The following is an 18,814-nucleotide window of genomic DNA, read 5'->3' on the forward strand; positions in this document are numbered from 1 at the left end:
TGCGTCGATGTTCTCTGATGCTTCAGCGTCCGCCTCCCGCCGCCGAGAGCCGGTCGTACGGAACCGTCAGCCCGATGTTGTAGTTGTACCCGTGGGACTCGACGTAGTCGGACCTGCAGATGGGCAGGATGTGGTCCTGCTGCGTCGACAGGTCCTGGAAGTCGTAGTAGCAGATGACGCCTCGATGTCTGAGGAGGACGTTCACAACGTTATTAGAGTTTCTTTAAAGATTAGAATGAGGATGATGGTGAGGAATAGGGGGATGAAGATGATGAAAAGATGATGAAGGTGATGATGAATATAAAAAGATGATGGTGATGATGAAGATGGAAAGATGGTGGTGATGAAGATGATGATGATGAAAAGATGATGGTGATGCTGAAGATGGAAAGATGATGGTGATGAAGATGAAAAGATGGTGGTGATGAAGATGAAAAGATGGTGGTGATGAAGATGATGATGATGAAGCGATGATGGTGATGAAGATGAAAAGATGGTTGGGATGAAGATGATGATGGCGATGATGAAGGTGAACGTGATGATAAAGATGAAAAGATGATGGTGATGAAGATGAAGATGATGATGAAGATGGTAAAAGAAAAGGTGAGGATGATGATGAAGATGACAAGAAGAATTGTGATGAAAGTCGTAAGAATGGTGATGATGAAGATGATAAGGATGAAGAAGGGGTGGATGATGAAGATTTGATGATGATGGTGATGATGATGATGAAGGTGATAGTGATGATAATGATGATGAAGATGATGACGATGAAAAGAAAATGAAGGTGATGGTGATGATGAAGATGATGACGGTGATGGTGATGATGAAGATGATAAGAATGATATAGGAGGTGATGATGAAGATGGTAATGATGATGATGATGATGATTATGATGATGAAGATGATAAGAATGATATAGGAGGTGATGATGATGATGATGGTGATGATGATGGTGATGATGAAGATGGTAATGATTATGATGATGAAGATGATAAGAATGATATAGGAGGTGATGATGAAGATGATAAGAATGATATAGGAGGTGATGATGAAGATGATAAGAATGATATAGGAGGTGATGATGGTAATGATGATGATGATGATGATGATGGTAATGATTATGAAGATGATAAGAATGATATAGGAGGTGATGGTGATGATGATGGTGATGATGAAGATGGTAATGATTATGATAATGAAGATAAGAATGATATAAGAGATGATGATGAAGATGGTAATGATGATGATGATGATGATGATGATGATGATGATGATGGTAATGATTATGATGATGAAGATGATAAGAATGATATAGGAGGTGATGATGAAGATGATAAGAATTATATAGGAGGTGATGATGAAGATGGTAATGATGATAATGATGATGATGGTAATGATTATGATGATGAAGATGATAAGAATGATATAGGAGGTGATGATGAAGATGGTAATGATGATGATGATGATGGTAATGATTATGATGATGAAGATGATAAGAATGATATAGGAGGTGATGATGAAGATGGTAATGATGTTGATGATGATGAAGATGATGTTGATGATGATGATGAAGATGATGATGATGATGATGAATATGATAGTGATGAAGATGATGATGATGAAGAGTGAGGACAGACCTGCGGTGAGCTGTGAGGTCATCATCAGTGATGCAGGCTCCTCTGGGAGATTTGTCATCAGGGATGTTTGCTGTGATCATGTTGCTGCTGCTGAAGCTCACGTGACGCACCGGGTGTCTGACGGACATCCGTTCAGGAGAGCGCCATCCAGAGGCCAGTGTGTACAAGTACATGTTGTTAAACTAACATGCTACACACAAGGAACTTCACTACCATCATAAGTACTTTTACTTTTGCAGCGGACACACCAAGTACTTCTACTACTGTAAATACTATTAATACTAATTATACTTTAATTATACTAATTATACTACCACTACTACCTTAAATACTTTTACTACTAATGTAAATACTACCAATACTAGCACTACTACTCTAAATACTTCTACTACTAATGTAAATACTACTAATACTACTTCTACTTTAATACCACTAATTATACTACCACTACTTTACATACTAATAACTGTACTACCACTCTGAATACTTCTACTGTAAATACTACTACTACTTTAAATACTACTCTAAATACTACTAATTATATTACCAATCCTACTACTTTATATAATACTGAAAGCTGTAAATATTACTACTGAAAATACTACTTATGTAAATACTACTCCTGCAAATACTACAGCTTTAAATACTTCTATGATGTTACTACTATTAGCACTGCTAATACTGCAAATAAAACTGATACCGCTTGTGTACATATAATATTTATATATATATATATATAATATATTCACAATAATCATTACGTTTTTCGTGATTTATACTTTTACTAATTAAGGTACTAAAATAAGCAATTGTGTTTTACTAGTATCCATCCAACTAATGATTATGAATGATATTCCTGGATTACTTCTTCTAGCATGTAGCTAAACTACTGACCATCAGTGCTATTAGTACCTCGATAAGTACTTTTACCATCTGATACTTTGACTGAATGCAACGCTGAAGATTTGACCTCTGACCTGTTGTAGCTCTCCCACAGCTTGGCCTCCATCCTCAGGTCCCACACACACAGCAGTCCTTCTCCTCCGCCGCTCACCAGCTTCCAGTCGTCCGTCTGGACCGACGTCACCCCGAGCTGGTGGGCGTACAGCGACACCACCGGGGTCCCGACCCGGAGGTCAAACACCCGGACCCTGAGGACCAGAACCAAAGCATGAGGGGGGGAATCAGAGCCAAAGTCAAACCCCGTCACAGTAACACGGACACGTTCGTGGGCGACCAGAACCTCGAAATGGGTCGACGAGGCGGATCGTCCGGCGGAGCCGATGAAAGAATCATTCATGTTCTCACAAAGAGAGTCTGTCGACCGCACAGATGAACGACCCGAGTCGACCCCGATCTGGACTCCACCACAAACCAGAGGAGAGAGAGTCTCATCCTGAGCCGCCATTGAAAGTCAACCAAGAGCGACGAACAGGATCCGAGTTTTACGCTTTTCTTCTTCTTCTTTGTTTAAATACAAGAACAGAGAGCGCCGAGTCAGCAAAACACTGGTGCAGCTCGTCTAGAATCAAAGTCAGTTTTACCACAAAACTGTTTCACGGCAGCTCATCTTTAAAGTCAAATAGATGGAGACGCATGAGAAACTAGAAACTTACTTTGCTCTTAATTAAAATCACAACTTTAATGTTCATTATAATTACATTTTCACTGTTTTTTGAAGTTTATTATAATATTTCAATAAACCCTTTTTCCCATATTAGACTTGAAAAACTATAAAAAAAAAAATTAAAAAAAATGGTTGGACGGATAAAAAAACAACATTGACAATAAAAAAAAAGTTTTTTTTAATTGTGATGAACTTGAATGATGCGTTTTTTAAAACAGTGTTTTTTTTAATGAATATAAAATTATTTTTCTACTATAAATACCCAAAAATTGATTGTTTTACAACAAAATAAATCAAATTTAAATTGTGAATTTTCAAAATAAAATCATAAATGTATTGTACATGTTTTGTTATATGTGTGTTGTAGTAAAAGAAAAAAAAAAACAACTAACAAACTAGAAAATAAAAACAATAAATAAAAACGGAAAAATACTTAAATATAAATAAATAAATAATCCAAAATGAAAAAGTGATAACCAAAAAAAATGTTTGGTTTCAAAAATAAACTAAATAATTATTTTAAAACGTCATAAAAACCCTCAGAAAAGTTGAGTCTCCTGGGAGCCACATGTGATCTCAGCTTCTGGCTGCAGCGTCGCCGCCATCTGTTGTCTGCGTGACTTCACTGCATGCGACCGGTCCAGCGCCGCAGCGCCGTCCAGCAGTTCATTACTGTGATTACATTTTCCGGGGACCGTTTGGCTTCCAACATGAAATCGGAGTGAGATGACTAAAGTGGCACCGAGGGTGGGCTGTCGGGTATTATGGGATGGCAGCGCTGGTCAGTTTCGACATCCGTAGCGAGTGAAGTAATGAGGAATGAAGCACCTTTAAAATCCACTCATCTTTTTCCTCATCGCCTCATCTGTTGCCGACCACTGAACCACACCCTCATCCCACCGGTCCCCGCGTCTGACCCGTGGCCTCCACCTACACTGTATTAGCAGCACTGATCCTCAGAGGTCGAACAGTCTTGTTGCATCAACCTTCAACTTCATGAAGTCTTGACTTCATCCTTCACTTTGTGTGTCTTGTTACGAGCGGGACTCATCTGGAGGAAATAGACAGACTCGTCTTTGGAGGGCATCCATCGTAGCCTGGAGGCCAAGATGGCCGACTGTCCCCCCCCCCCCCCCTCAGTCGCTCGCGTCCTTCGCCAGACGTCAGGCGTCCAAAAAAAACAACAACATGCTCCAAAAATTGAAACAAATTTCAGTCTCATTCTTTTCATAAGCATTTTTTCCTCTGAGTGATTTCTGTAAGAGTTAAACAGGCGCCAAGAGAAGTGTGTGTGTTAGTGTGTGTGTGTGTGTGTGTGTGTGTGTGTGTGTGTGTGTGTGTGTTATCGGTCTGTTTAAGGAGCCAGATGGAGGCGCTGATGAATAGAAGACAAAGAAACGACGGAGCTCTCTTTCTGAAGCTCTGCCTCACACAAGAGAAGAGTGTCGGTCTAATTATGAGTAGTTGTACACAATATACTGGTGTGTGTGAGTTTGTGTGCGTCTCACACGGCGACACGAAACATCAATAAAACTTTCTGGAAGCTAAAAAAGGCGATGTGTGGCGAAAGAGTAACCTTTTGTTGACATCAATGACATTTTAAACAGAAGTTGATAAAGAAATATTCCTGTTTTTTCCTTCTTTACAAGCAATGGTATACATTCTATTTCATATATTTTCTTCTTTTTGTAACCCGATTTAATTTATTTTAAATGTATTAAAAATTGAATAAATTAATTTTTCCATCAAATAGCTAAATGTTACTCTCAAGTGTTATTAATCAAATATAGGAATATCTCCTCAAATATGACTTTGATAAACTCTTTATTCTTAGTTTAGGAAAAACTATTTAAATGAATAAAATATTTACCTTTGCAGCTAATATTTCCAACAAGTTCTATTAAACTTCTCATTTGTTTGTGTGAATGTGTAGGTGAATAAGTGTATAAGTAGATTTTTTTTTTAATTTAAAAAGATAAATGTATGTATAAACAAATGTGTGAAAAAATATGAAAAACAAATGTGTGAAAAATAAATAAAACATTATTTGTGAACAGTGCTATTTCTGTGTATATATACATTTATTTGTATATTTATTTATAGATATTTTAACTTGTATTTGACATTATTTATGCATTTCGTCATTTCAAAATGTATTTATACATTTCGCTTTTTATTCATTTCCGTTTTTTAACTTTTTATTTCAACATGTTTATATTAATTTACACATTTAGTTAGGTATAGATGAATACAGTATTTATAAATGAATACAGTATTTTATCGATTTATAATTATGTTATTTATCAACCTTTGTACGCTTCCACTGATGTCAGTAATGTTGCACTGTGGCGGCTCCTAGCGACAGAAAGTGTCTACTACACCGCAAGGCTCCATTGTTTTCTTGTGGCCACAGCTGTTGTCTTTGCAAATGAGGTTTGTGTTGTGGTCTCACCTCCTGTCTTTGTTTCCGCACGCAAGCAGCTCTGGAGCTCCGTCTCTCAGGTTGATGCAGGTGAAATCTCCCGCCGAGCTGCCGACACACACTTCCAGTTTGGTCGTCTCCAGGCTGTGAATGTGGATCTGGAACGAGGAGGCAGCGAAATTATTATTTGAAAAAGGTGGTTGTGTGAAACCAACTGTGCATCGTTGGAGCCCAGGGGCCCGAATACAATGACTCTGAGGGCCTGGACACAGTTTGACACCTTTTGTTTTTCTAGGGACTAGAGTTTAGGGGCGTAAGAAAAATATTAATATACTTAGATACCAACATGTTATTTTCACGATACAGTATCAATATTCAATAGCACTGTATCTATTTTTACAAATATATTAGTAATATATTAATATATTATTTTGCTTTCATGTCTTTCTCTTCATTTTTGTGTAACAATACCTTTTTATTACCTTTTATTCCCTTGAATATTTAATTTTTTAAAAAGAGGGATTCTTTTTTTTTTTTTACAAGTTGACTTTTTCAGGCAGTTTACTTGATTGATTGAAAATTATGTAACATTTTTTTTATTATTAGCGGTAAAAGATAAACCTAAATATCGCCTTTATTTAATGTTTTTTTAATGTACTGAATTTCATATTTTTTCTTTAAAATGACATTATAATTAATCAGTTATTTTGTTGTTTACATTTTTACAATTAAGTGTGTATAAATCTCTAATTTCATCAAACTTAATTAACATTAAAACCACTAGATGGCAGCGGTCATTACGGCCTCTACATTTAAAGGAAGAATAAAAATCCTGCGAGATCCAGGCAAAGACTGAGGATGAGAGGATACAGTCGACTCCAGCAGCTTTTAAAGCGGATGTTTGGACATATTTTTGTTTCAAAACAAATGAAAGTAGTTACGACTTCGTCAAGAGTCATGTGGTCTGTAAATACTGCAACACCAGAGTCAAGTACTCGGACAATACTACAAATATATCCTCGTTACTACAGTATCACTATATATTGTATCGTCGCCTTTTTAATGTGATACGTATCGTAACGCCAGATTCTTGCCAATGCACACCCCTTAGTAGGGTTCGACGGTTCATCTCAATGAGTTATCAATTTGCACAACGTAGCCATTAGCACGGTGGACTTGCAAATATCAAGGGTCGCCCCCAGGACAGGTAAAGCTCCACAGGTGAAGTCATACAGATGCTTTTAGGAAACAGCCTGAGGGGGCGACGCTGAGAGGAGATTAAAAAAAAAATGGTTAAGTGTGAATCAAACAGCAGCTGCCACAGCTAGACCAGAGACGAGACCACCTGAGGGGGGGTTTAGTTCCCGCCACAACTTTCCTCCACACAACACTTCTAATGATGATGTCATCTGGAGACACTTTAATTGGTCAATTAGCGGCCGTTGTTTTCTCGCCCGGAACCCCCACGAAAACGATGGCGAGCAGGACGGCCGCCAGGCAGAGTCTGCCGCTGAATAATTCAAACGATTAAGAAATTAAAGCGAGGGAAGGGGAGCCAGGAGGGGGAGGAAGGATGGAGGGAGCAGGGGGAGGAAGGAGGAGAAGAAGAAGAAGGAGTGATGTCAGCGTTGAGCGGGCGCCAGCGGTTTTTGATTGTGAGCCGCAGAGGAGGCAGCGCCGGAGTCGCCTCGGACCTGAGAGACAGCTTGATTTGGACGACGGAAGAAGAGGAGGAGGAGAAGGAGGAGGAGAAGAAGAAGAGGTGGAGGAGGACATGAATCATTACATCACGTCTGTGCTCACCTAGCGAGAGGACTTGTTAGGCTAATGGGACTCGAGGCGAACAAAGGAAGTGGACAATGTTGCGACAACGGTAATGAAATCACTTTAAAAAAAAGATGAATATGTGAACAGGAGACTCGAGGAACTGATTTGCGTTTCAGAAGATTAGATCCATCTGCACAAAAAAAAGCTCCTCCAGGTCATCTGGGAAACACTCAAAGGTCTAATCATCTCAACTGGCTCATCCTTTGAGGAGCAGAGGTTCTACTCCGAGTCTCTCCTTGACGACTGGAGTTCTCACCCTGATGCTTCTTACTCTGAAAGTACTAGCTCTACCCATTCTTTTCTGAACGCTTTTAAACTACCACTGCTTAGAGGCTGCTTGGCTGCTTCCCTCAGACTCTTATTCTAGAGACGGTTCTGCTGGTCGACACGAGTTGTAAGTAGCTTTAGTGTTTGTACCACCGACTGGATGGACATCCGGACACATGTTGCCAAAATAAAAAACACAACAAACAGGTCTATTGCAACAAGGTAGTTCGCCCGAGTCCACATAGAAGGACCAACATTATACCGTCAATGATGGCCCTTTTTAACAGGTTAGTCCTACTCTACTCTACTAGACTCGACCCATTTCTAGTACCTGCTCCACTCTGGTTCCAAGCAAACCGTGCAGACACTAAAAAGAATACGTGGACTAACTGCAGAGTCCAGACCTTTTTGTGTCTGGTAACCATTGCCTATAAGTTTCGTGACACTATGATATGACGGTTGACAGTTTTATTGGCTCAAGAAAGTAAGTAAGTAAGTAATTTTTATTTGTATAGCGCTTTTCCAGACCAGGGTCACAAAGCGCTTAAAAAATAAAAACAATATTCATTAAAGTATATACTTTAAAGGTCAAGATAAAACTGAGAACACAACAGGAGTTCTAGACAAATCAAGGAAAAGCCTGAACAAATAAAACGACTTAAGATGTTTCTTAAAGGAGTCAGTAGATCCATCAAACACAGAGAAAGAGGAAGATTGTTCCAAAGCTTAGGAGCAACAGTCTGGAAGGATTTCTCTCCTCTGGTCCTGAACCGTTTGCGTGGAACCATCAGTAGATTCTGATCCACAGACCTCAGAGCCCGAGCTGGGGTGTAAGGCTGAAACGGATCACTGATGTAAGGAGGAGTCTGACCATGAATAGATCTGAAAGTAAGAACCAGAATTTTAAAGTTGATCCTGAAAGAAACTGGAAGCCAGTGAAGAGTTTTAAGGATCGGAGAAATACGAGTCCAGACACCTGCAGGAAAAAAGCCTTGTGGCTCAGCTCTTCCCTCTCCACTGAACAACACCGATCCTAGTGACAGACGAGGATCTGACAACCGTCGTGGATCTCAGTTCAACAGTCAGGAAGCCGAAAATGAGAAACCTGCGTGTGCGACCGGGAAGAAGTGTGAAGTGCAGGTTTTTTTCCCACCTTTCCACGAGTTTGTCAGGTTTTTTAATGAAGCTCCCGTTTTATCTCTGGGCCCCGGTTTTCCGTCGTCTTCCAGCTGTCAGACCCGCGACGGGCGACAGACGCTTTAATTACTCCGGCGAAGTTTTAATTGGTCAGAGGAGCGTTAATCAACAGCCGACATTCTTCAGATCCCGACTCATTACCGCCACCATCGCGGCACACTTGTTGTTGACGAGTGACATCGGCGTCAAAAACACGTTCTCGCCCGTCCCCTCAGACGCCGTCTCGCCGGACCGGTCGTACCCTCGAAATAAAGTTGAGAGCCGCTCTGAGATATTAAAAGAACAAACAGACTCGACCAGGGAGGTGATTATACCCGCGTGACACTCGGAGTAATGAAGAACACGCTCGGGAGTCGTCGTCGCCTGGAGGGTTCAGCAGGGAGTCGGGTCCGACTCTCGAGACTCCCGAGACTCTGGAGGTCTTGTACGGGTCACCATGTCACAGCACGACTGAGTGAAGGACAAACTTGAGATTCACTCTTTTACTTGGTAAAACATTTCTTTCTGACATTTACTCCGATTCGTTCATATTATAACTTGAACACTTTCACCTGCGCTCACTCTTACACTCACACTTTTAAATTACATTCACGTGCTGCATTTACTCGACTCTCACACTTTTGTCTTAGAAATGACACATTCACTCACTCTTTGTCACTCATTCTATGACTCTGCCATTTGTAAAATTGATCTCTGTTGCACACTCTTTTCCAAACTCTTTTCAATTCCCTGATGCACTCTTTTTCACGCTCTTTTCACTCTCTGTTGCACACTTTTTTCAGTCACTGATGCAAACTCTTTTCACTTTGTTGCGCACTCTTTTCAACTCTCTGATGCACACTCTTTTCACTATCTGTTGCGCACTCTTTTCCACTCTCTGATGCACACTTTTCACTCCCTGATGCACTCTTTTCCACTCTGATGCACACTTTTCACTCCCTGATGCACTTTTTTCCACACTCTTTTCACTTTCTTTTGCACACTCTTTTCGACTCCCTAATGTACTCTTTTCCACACTCTTTTCACTCTCTGTTGCACACTCTTTTCCACTCTCTAATTCACACTTTTTACTCTCTGATGCACACTTTTCACTCCCTGATGCACACTTTTCACTCCCCGTTACACACTCTTTTCACTCCCCGTTGGACACTCTTTTCACTCCCAGTTACACTATTTTCACTCCCCGTTACACACTCTTTTCACTCCCCGTTACACACTCTTTTCACTCCCCGTTACACACTCTTTTCACTCCCCGTTACACACTCTTTTCACTCCCCGTTACATACTCTTTTCACTCCCCGTTACATACTCTTTTCACTGCCCGTTACACACTCTTTTCACTGCCCGTTACACACTCTTTTCACTCCCCGTTACACACTCTTTTCACTGCCCGTTACACACTCTTTTCACTCCTCGTTACGCACTCTTTTCACTCCCCGTTACACACTCTTTTCACTGCCCGTTACACTCTTTTCACTCCCCGTTACACACTCTTTTCACTCCCCGTTACATACTCTTTTCACTCCCCGTTACACACTCTTTTCACTCCCTGTTACACTCTTTTCACTCCCCGTTACACGCTCTTTTCACTCCCCGTTACACGCTCTTTTCACTGCCCGTTACACACTCTTTTCACTCCCCGTTACACGCTCTTTTCACTGCCCGTTACACACTCTTTTCACTGCCCGTTACACACTCTTTTCACTGCCCGTTACACACTCTTTTCACTCCCCGTTACACACTCTTTTCACTCCCCGTTACACGCTCTTTTCACTGCCCGTTACACACTCTTTTCACTGCCCGTTACACACTCTTTTCACTGCCCGTTACACACTCTTTTCACTCCCCGTTACACACTCTTTTCACTCCCCGTTACACGCTCTTTTCACTGCCCGTTACACACTCTTTTCACTGCCCGTTACACACTCTTTTCAGTGCCCGTTACACACTCTTTTCACTCCCCGTTACACACTCTTTTCACTGCCCGTTACACACTCTTTTCACTCCCCGTTACACACTCTTTTCACTGCCCGTTACACACTCTTTTCACTCCCCGTTACACACTCTTTTCACTCCCCGTTACACGCTCTTTTCACTGCCCGTTACACACTCTTTTCACTGCCCGTTACACACTCTTTTCAGTGCCCGTTACACACTCTTTTCACTCCCCGTTACACACTCTTTTCACTCCCCGTTACACACTCTTTTCACTGCCCGTTACACACTCTTTTCACTCCCCGTTACACACTCTTTTCACTCCCCGTTACATACTCTTTTCACTCCCCGTTACACACTCTTTTCACTCCCTGTTACACTCTTTTCACTCCCCGTTACACACTCTTTTCACTCCCCGTTACACGCTCTTTTCACTGCCCGTTACACACTCTTTTCACTCCCCGTTACACACTCTTATCACTCCCAGTTACACACTCTTTTCACTCCCCGTTACACACTCTTTTCACTCCCCGTTACACACTCTTTTCACTCCCCGTTACACACTCTTTTCACTCCCCGTTACACACTCTTTTCACTCCCCGTTACACACTTCAATATGTTGATCACTCTTTTTGCTGTTTCTCACCATGACACCAACTACTGCTCACTCTCACTCTGTGTTGCTCACTTTTTAAATTCAATCACTTGCTATTGTTTAATGCCATTGCTCACTTTCTTCCATTCTCTTTCTCACACTTTTCTCTCTGTTGTTGACTGTGTCAATAAAGTCTATCCATCCATCTACCCTGTTGCTCACCATTTCACTCTCTATTGCTCACTCTTCCGCTCTCTGTTGCTCACTCCATTATTCATACTCCCCGTCACTCATATTCGCGTTGTGTTGCAAACATGGACATCAGTGTCAATCACTCATAATTTCTCATGCTCTTCTTGACCAGAGGAGTTCTGCGTCGCCACCTTGAGGACGTTCGTGTCAACTCAACTCAATCTGTACTTTCATATGTTAATGCCGTCAAACCCAAAGTGCTCGACTCTAAAAGCTTCGCCTCGGACTCGCCGGCGTTAATTGAATGAACGTCAGAAACAATCTTGGAATCGCCGCCGCAGACGTCTTTCAGGAAGGAACGCGGACGGTGTTAGCGGCGCCGTCGGTCGCTCCTTGTTGCTACGCTAATGGACTCGGTGGATCAGCACCAGCAACTCCTCTTTTGTGTCGCGCGGATTCTAAAGCTGCACAAACAAAGAGGAAACGCCGGCGCTGGTGAAGAATGCGGCCGCCGCGATGTTTTCCGAACGAGTGCTGCCGACAGGTGCGGCGGGACAAAAGCAGACATTAGACTAACAAGATAATTCCTGCCATGTTTTTTTTCTAATTAGCAGAGCGGCTGGATTACAGAGGAGACTCGTCTGCGGACACATCAAGGACTCAAACAAAAGTGTATTTTTGTCTATCATTTGGTTTTGAATTTAAAAAAACTTTAAAGATATAAATGTGTTGTAGGTCCACTCATCATTTCAAGGTCCTTGATATGTCAATCAACGCAACGTCCATTTGTCTCGGCCTTTCTTCAGAGAAAAGTTAGCATCGGTGAAACACAGCTTTGGTGTTTTCCGGAACATTCCAGGGGCTTGAGTGTTTAATTGAAGATGCAGCTTGATCCAACGTTATGAAGACCACCTGTCCCCCCTTTAAGGTACTAGATTTCTTTTGTTTTTTTAAGTTTCTAAATCTAAAGAACAACATGTCCATTTAGACGGAAAATGAAGAACAAGAGACTCATAATATCTAAGATTTTATGAAATAAATATGGATCTCTTTTTCAGTGGCTGCCCCCCCGACAATGACTGAAAAGCGAATGAGATGATTGGATGAAAGGAAGGAAAGATGGATGAAAAAATGGGAAACATGGTTAGAAGGAAATAAGGATGATGAAGAATAAAAAGGATGGAAAACAGAAAGAATGGAAGGATTGACAGGTGGATGAATGGATGTGAAAAATAAAAGAAAGGAAGGCAGGGTAGATTGATGTGAAGGATGGAAGAAATGAAGGAAGGATGGCTCAGACGGACAGATGGATGGATGCGAGGGACAAAATAAAGGATGATTGAAGAAGGTAAATGATGGATGGATGTAAAGAATCAAAAAAAGGAAGATATGATAAATTAATGTGATGTATGAGTGGACGTGAAGGAAGGAAGAAAAGAAGGAAGGGTGGATTGTTGTCAAGGATAGATAGATGGATGTAAAGGATGGAAGTAATGAAGGATGGATGAGAGAGACAAAAGAAAGGATGGATGGAACAAAGAAAGTAATGATAAATAAATGTGATGTATGGATGGATGTGAAGGATGGAAGAAAAGAAGGATGTGAAGACGGACGGTTGGACATAAAGAATGGAAAAAAGTTAATTATGAAAGGAAGGAAAGAAAGCTGGTTGGAAGGAGCGAAGGATGAACTCCTCATCTAACATAAACTCACCTTGTTCCCTCCATCACTCATGGCCCAGCCGGTGCGCTTCACTCCAAACGCCACGCGAGCGTCACACGTGTCCAGGCAGGTCACAGGCTGACCGTAGACCGAGTGGACGCTCCTGGGCTCCTCCTCCTGAGGGTCCAGCAGGTACACAGACTCTCCCGCCGACAAGGCCACAAGTGGACTCTGTCGCCCTCTGCTGGGCACCGTCACCAGCCTCTCCACCTGAGACACCACAGGTACGATGAACTCGAGGATCGCCGAGGCGAGTATGAAGGACTCCGGACCTACTTGTTTGGGAATCTCCACCAGACGGAGCGTCCTCCAGTAACCCTGCTCGTCTGCTCGGTCCACTCGGACCTGGGTCCCCACGGCGGAGGCGAGGACTGGACTGTCGGGGCTCAGGGAGAGAGCCTGCAGCCTCCCCGGGGTCTGGTAGTGGTGGATGGGTTCACCCCCGGTCTCTGTGCTCCACACGTCCACACACCCTGATGGACAGAACCGTCAGTCACTCTCCACAGTAAAGTGCTGACTCGTCACTCGGGGCCGCAAACACACGTACCGTCCTCGTAGGCGGCGACGGCCAGTGACCTGTTGACCTGCACGTGGCTCACGGGAGGTCGAGGGATGGTGTTGGCCGACAGCTGATTGACTCTAATGTGGGGGGAGTCCCAGTGCAGCGTGTCCCACAGTCGCACGTGTCCGGACGAGTACCTGAAACCGAGACCATTCTATCCTTCAACACCAGTCCGGGACCTGACGACACCCCTGCTGAGACTTTTTCTTTTTCTTTTTAAATCATATATTATTTGAATCATCTATTTTGTGTTTTAAATTGTTGTGTTTACAACACCAGCAATAAAAGTTTATGATACTAATGAAATAAAATAATTTGAGTTTTAAATTTTTATAATAAACATGCAAATATTTACAGCGTTTGCGCCTTTTTCTATTGTAGTTAGGCCTCCGGCCACTAGATGGACTCAGTCATTTCATCCTCTGAAGCTTAAGGTACAATAAAATCCTGTGAGATTTCCGGAGATGACTGAGGACTAGAGGATACAGTCGACTCCAGTTGCTTTTAAAGCTGATCTTTGGACATATTTTCGTTTCAAAACAAATGAAAGCTTCGTCTTTAAATTCTGCATCATCAGAGTCAAGTATTCGACAATAGTTATTATACTAATTAAGGGTGTTAATTTCAACAAGTGTAAACGGATACACAGATAACGGATCATAACCTTTTGGGAAAATCAATAACCATCTACACATCTGTCAATTTCTGGAGACAATATCTGAATTTTAAGTGCGAAAAATACGGTAATTGAAGACTGAAATCTATTATGTTTGCTATAATTTAGTAGAAATTTGAAGTGGGTCTACAAGGATGAATAATTTGATTCTGATAACAACTGGAAGGGCTTTGTTGTAATGGATTAGGCCAGAGTTGTTTGAATGAAGATAGAACCCTCTATTGGTTATATAGAGCAACTGCGATAGAAAGATAAACCTCTCTTGTGTAATTGGAAGCTGTGGTTACATGTGTAGAACATATTTAATTTGTATCTTTATTTGAATATAAATATTTGACTCTCCTAGTTCCTGGAGAAGTAAAGTTGGAGCTTCTCTACTTTACATCGCTGCCCGAGTGTGTGTGAACGGAACCTCACGTCATCCAAGACTCACCCCGATATCACCAGGTTTTCGCAGGAGCTGACGTCACACAGAACCTTCCCGAGGTCATAGTTCAGCTGGACGATGGATCCTTCTCTGGTCTAGAGACAGGACCAGTGAGCAAAAACATCTTCCCCTGAGGAGAGGAAGTTCAATCACCTTCCAGTTGCGCCGCAGCGTCGTGGCCGAGGCCCTGCAGTCTCTCAGCGCGCTCTTCCAGCAGGGGGAGTCGGACATCCTGGCGCCCTGGTGGAACCCCTCGTCCAGACACAAGGGGAACCAGAGGCCGTCGTCCTCCGCCAGCACCCGCCAGTCTCGACTGACCTGGAAGAAATCCAGGTTTACTTCTCTTTCCTACACGCTCGCTTCAAGTGTTTTGATCTGTCGCTCCGGAGTCACCTGAGCACAGCGGCCGAGGTCCGCACACGACAGGTGCTGGAAGATCTTCAGCGCCAGCTCGTACGGCAGCTGGACGTCGAAGAACGGAATGTTGTTGACCTCATTCTGCAACATTCAGGTCATGAACACATGTCTTTAACACAGCCATGATTTGTTGTTTCATGCTTTGATTGACACTTTGATTTATAATCTACACAATTTTTAACTCTTGAGTTAATAAAATGTTATTTGATAGAATTTGTTTGTGTAAAAACATTTCTGTGACAAATTTGTTTTAAGTAAACAAAATAATTCATTAAATGTTTATATTTGCATACATTGTTTTTGTCAAGTGTTTTTTTATTTTATTTATTGTGTAACAGTGATTTGTGTGTGTTTATGGTTGTTTGTGTGGCGGTGTTGTGTGTCATTTGTTGTAGATGTGCGAGATGATTTGGGTGTGTTTGTTTCAGTATGTTTTGATGTTTGTGTTTTCTTTAGTGTTTGGCTATGCCATAGTGTTGGTGTTTGTTTAAGTGTGTGTATGTGTGTGTTGGAAATTTTCTATCATCAACTTTTTTGGTCACTCTCAATTGTTTTTTTTATTTTTGAGTTTCCAGTTTTAGTTTATTTATTGCGTACCAACTTCTATATGCAATGTGTGTCATTTTTTTTGTTGGTGTTATCGGTCTTTTAGTGTAGATTTGCAAGATGACTTGTGTGAGTTCATATCAGTATGTTTTGCTGTTGTATGTCTGTTTTAGTTTTTTGTTCTATTTATATGTTTGTGTGCTTGTGAGTGTCTTTCTTACTGTTTAACTATGATTTTTTTTTATATATGTGTTTATGTTGTTGGTGTATGTGGTTTAATGCGTCTTAAAAACTTTATATTATCAACTTATTGATCAATGTCAAGTTTTGAATTGCTAAGAAGAAAGTTACATTTTTGATTTTACAGTTATTTGTTTGGCTGTGTTGTGTGTAATTTTGTGTAGGAATGTAATATGTGGAAATATAACTTGTGTGTAATTTGGTTTTAGAAGAGTATGTTTGTTTATGTAGTTGTCTTAAAGTGTTTTAGTTCACGTTGCTATCAGTACTTTTAATGTAGACAATTACATTTTATTTTGCATTTATTTATTGTATTTTTGTATTTATTTTCCTTCAAAAATATTTAAGTAACTTTAAGTGTGGATGACATTTTCTGTAACCAACTTTATGCGATTATAATTTTTGTTTTTCTCCCATTTAGATTGGTTTGAAAATAGGTTCAGTATCATTTCCCTCTGCAGGCAAATATCTTCCTTCTTCAGCCACATATGAATCAGGACTTGTTCATGTTCCATAATGCACTGCAACAGTTGTCGCTCCTTCAATTGTTAACGTTAAACTAGTTAACCCAAACTTCTATCGTCTGATTTAAATATTCAACACAAACTGTCAGAAGATCCTACCAGATCCTGGATGAGTTGATCCACCAGCTCCACCTTCATCATCTTCACCTTCCTCTGGGGGGCCCGAGGAGAGGCCCTGGTGACGTCACCAGTGTTGAACTCTCTCTTCCTCCTGGTCCGGTCCTCCTCGATCTTGTCCCGCAGAGGACTGGTCCTCCCGTCCAGCAGGCTCCGGGCGATGGAGATGTACCCCGGCTGGTCCTCGTCACACGCGGGGTCCCCGGAACCTGCTTCCTCTGAGCGGGAAGGTTTCTCATGTTTATCTTCTGAAAAGTATCTGTTGCTGGTCGCAGTATTTTTCGCTTCCTGCTCGTTATTCGTCGTCAATTCTCGTTTCCAACTTTCCCTGAAGGCCGCGAGTTCGTCTTCGGCCATGTTCGCCTCTCATCTGGAACACAAACGTTTATTAAGAAAAATAAATGATCCAAAGTGAAGCTTCAGAGCAGCTGCAAAACAAACAAACCGGCGTCCCATCATGAACACAGTCCGGGGTGAAACAGTTCAAACGGCTTCAATGGTTCCGGGTTCATGTAATTCTACAAAACGAATATTTTTTTATTTATTTATTAAATAAAACTTTAAATGTGTAATTAAAGACCCAGTTCAAAATATTTAATTGATTTATATAAAATGTGACAAAGGTACATTTTGTTGTTGACTGTTTTTTAAAAAAAAGCACATTCGCATGCATTCTCGGTTTGTGTGTTTTCGTTCGTTTGAGTGAAAGTGCGCATGTTTTAGTGTACATTTGTGTGTAACCGTTTTAAGTATGTGTGTGGTTGTTGGAGTTTGTTTATTCTTCAAGTTTTAGTGTTGGTGTGTATTTTAAGTGTTGACATGGTTTTAGCGTTGTTGGTGTGTATGTTAACTGTTGGTGTGTATTTGATGGTTGGTGTGGTTTAAATGTAGGTGTGCATGACATTGTTTTATTGTTATTTGTGTGTAAGTACTGGTCTACGTTTGTTTTAATGCTGTGTGTGTTTTAGTGATATTTTTTGTTTCTTGTGCTTGTGTAAGTGATTTGTAATGCTGTGTGGGTATTTTTTGTTGATGTACTGTAGGTTTTATAGTCTTGTGCTTTTTGTTTGTATGTGTTGGTATGTTTGTTTTAGTTCTGGTCTTTGTGTTTAAATGTTGCTGAATGTGTATTTTCATCTTGATGTTTATTTGTAATGTTGTGTTTGTTATAGTGTTGGTGTGCACTTTTAGTTCCTATTTTGTTCAATGCGTTGTATGTTTTAGTGCTAGTGTGTGTTTTATAATGCTGTGTGTGTGTGTTTGAGTCTATTTTAGTTTTAATGTGTGTTTTTTTTTTTTTATGTTGTGTGTGCTTCAGTGTATCTAGGTGTGTTTTAGTTCCGTTCTATGCATTTAAATGTAGATGTATGCGTACTGTTGTGCGTTTTTGTTTGGTGTCGTTTGTGAGTGTGTCTTAGTGGTACTGTATGTGTTTTTAATGTAATTTGTGTTTAAGTGCTTGTCTATGTGTATTTATATAATGTGTGTGTGTTTTAGTGTTGGTGTGGTTTCTGGTGCTAGTGTGTGCATTTTCTAATTGTTTTTAGTGTTGGTGAACTATATATATATATTTTTTTTTTATAGTTTAACCGTTTTGGTGTGTGTATTTCCGCATTGCCATGTGGGTTTTAGTTATGGTATATGTATTAAAATGTAATTGTTTTCATGATGTCAGTGTATTTTCATGTTATATGTGTGCTTTATTGTGTGTTTTAAGTGTTGTAGTTTGTTATATAGTTGGTGTTTTTCTCACAGAGGAATATGTCGATCATTGGTGTTCTTTACATCATATTTCAGTGAGGTCTGGGTGGTGTCATGGGTCAGCCTGGGGTCAGCCCTGGGTCAGCTCGTGAGTGAAGGGTTGTCGACCTCGACAACTGA

At 41.0% G+C, this 18,814-nt stretch overlaps 1 protein-coding gene across 1 annotated transcript; it reads right to left on the reverse strand.

The window, feature by feature from the left end:
* Positions 1–7: 7 nt before the first annotated feature.
* fbxw8 (F-box and WD repeat domain containing 8) lies at positions 8–18,783 on the reverse strand. The gene is made up of 12 exons (XM_087790298.1): positions 18,719–18,783; positions 16,916–17,303; positions 15,483–15,587; positions 15,243–15,407; positions 15,096–15,184; positions 13,972–14,123; positions 13,701–13,897; positions 13,416–13,634; positions 5,720–5,847; positions 2,618–2,791; positions 1,641–1,757; positions 8–188 (listed from the first exon to the last, which is right to left on the reverse strand). The coding sequence occupies exons 2-12, from the start codon at positions 17,288–17,290 to the stop codon at positions 23–25; spliced, it is 1,887 nt and encodes a 628-aa protein (XP_087646424.1). The 5' UTR covers positions 17,291–17,303; positions 18,719–18,783; the 3' UTR covers positions 8–22.
* Positions 18,784–18,814: the final 31 nt, after the last annotated feature.

The sequence above is a fragment of the Callionymus lyra genome, chromosome 1 (assembly GCF_982586985.1).
Source record: "Callionymus lyra chromosome 1, fCalLyr1.hap1.1, whole genome shotgun sequence".
NCBI classification, from domain to species: domain Eukaryota; kingdom Metazoa; phylum Chordata; class Actinopteri; order Syngnathiformes; family Callionymidae; genus Callionymus; species Callionymus lyra.

Excerpts from the sequence above, each read along its gene's own strand:
- fbxw8 (XM_087790298.1), bottom strand. The coding sequence starts at position 17,290 with ATGGCCGAAGACGAACTCGCGGCCTTCAGGGAAAGTTGGAAACGAGAA. Across the intron at positions 15,185-15,242 it reads CGCTGCGGCGCAACTGGAAG|ACCAGAGAAGGATCCATCGT; the intron begins GTGATTGAACTT and ends TCCTGTCTCTAG. Across the intron at positions 189-1,640 it reads GACCTCACAGCTCACCGCAG|ACATCGAGGCGTCATCTGCT; the intron begins GTCTGTCCTCAC and ends CGTCCTCCTCAG.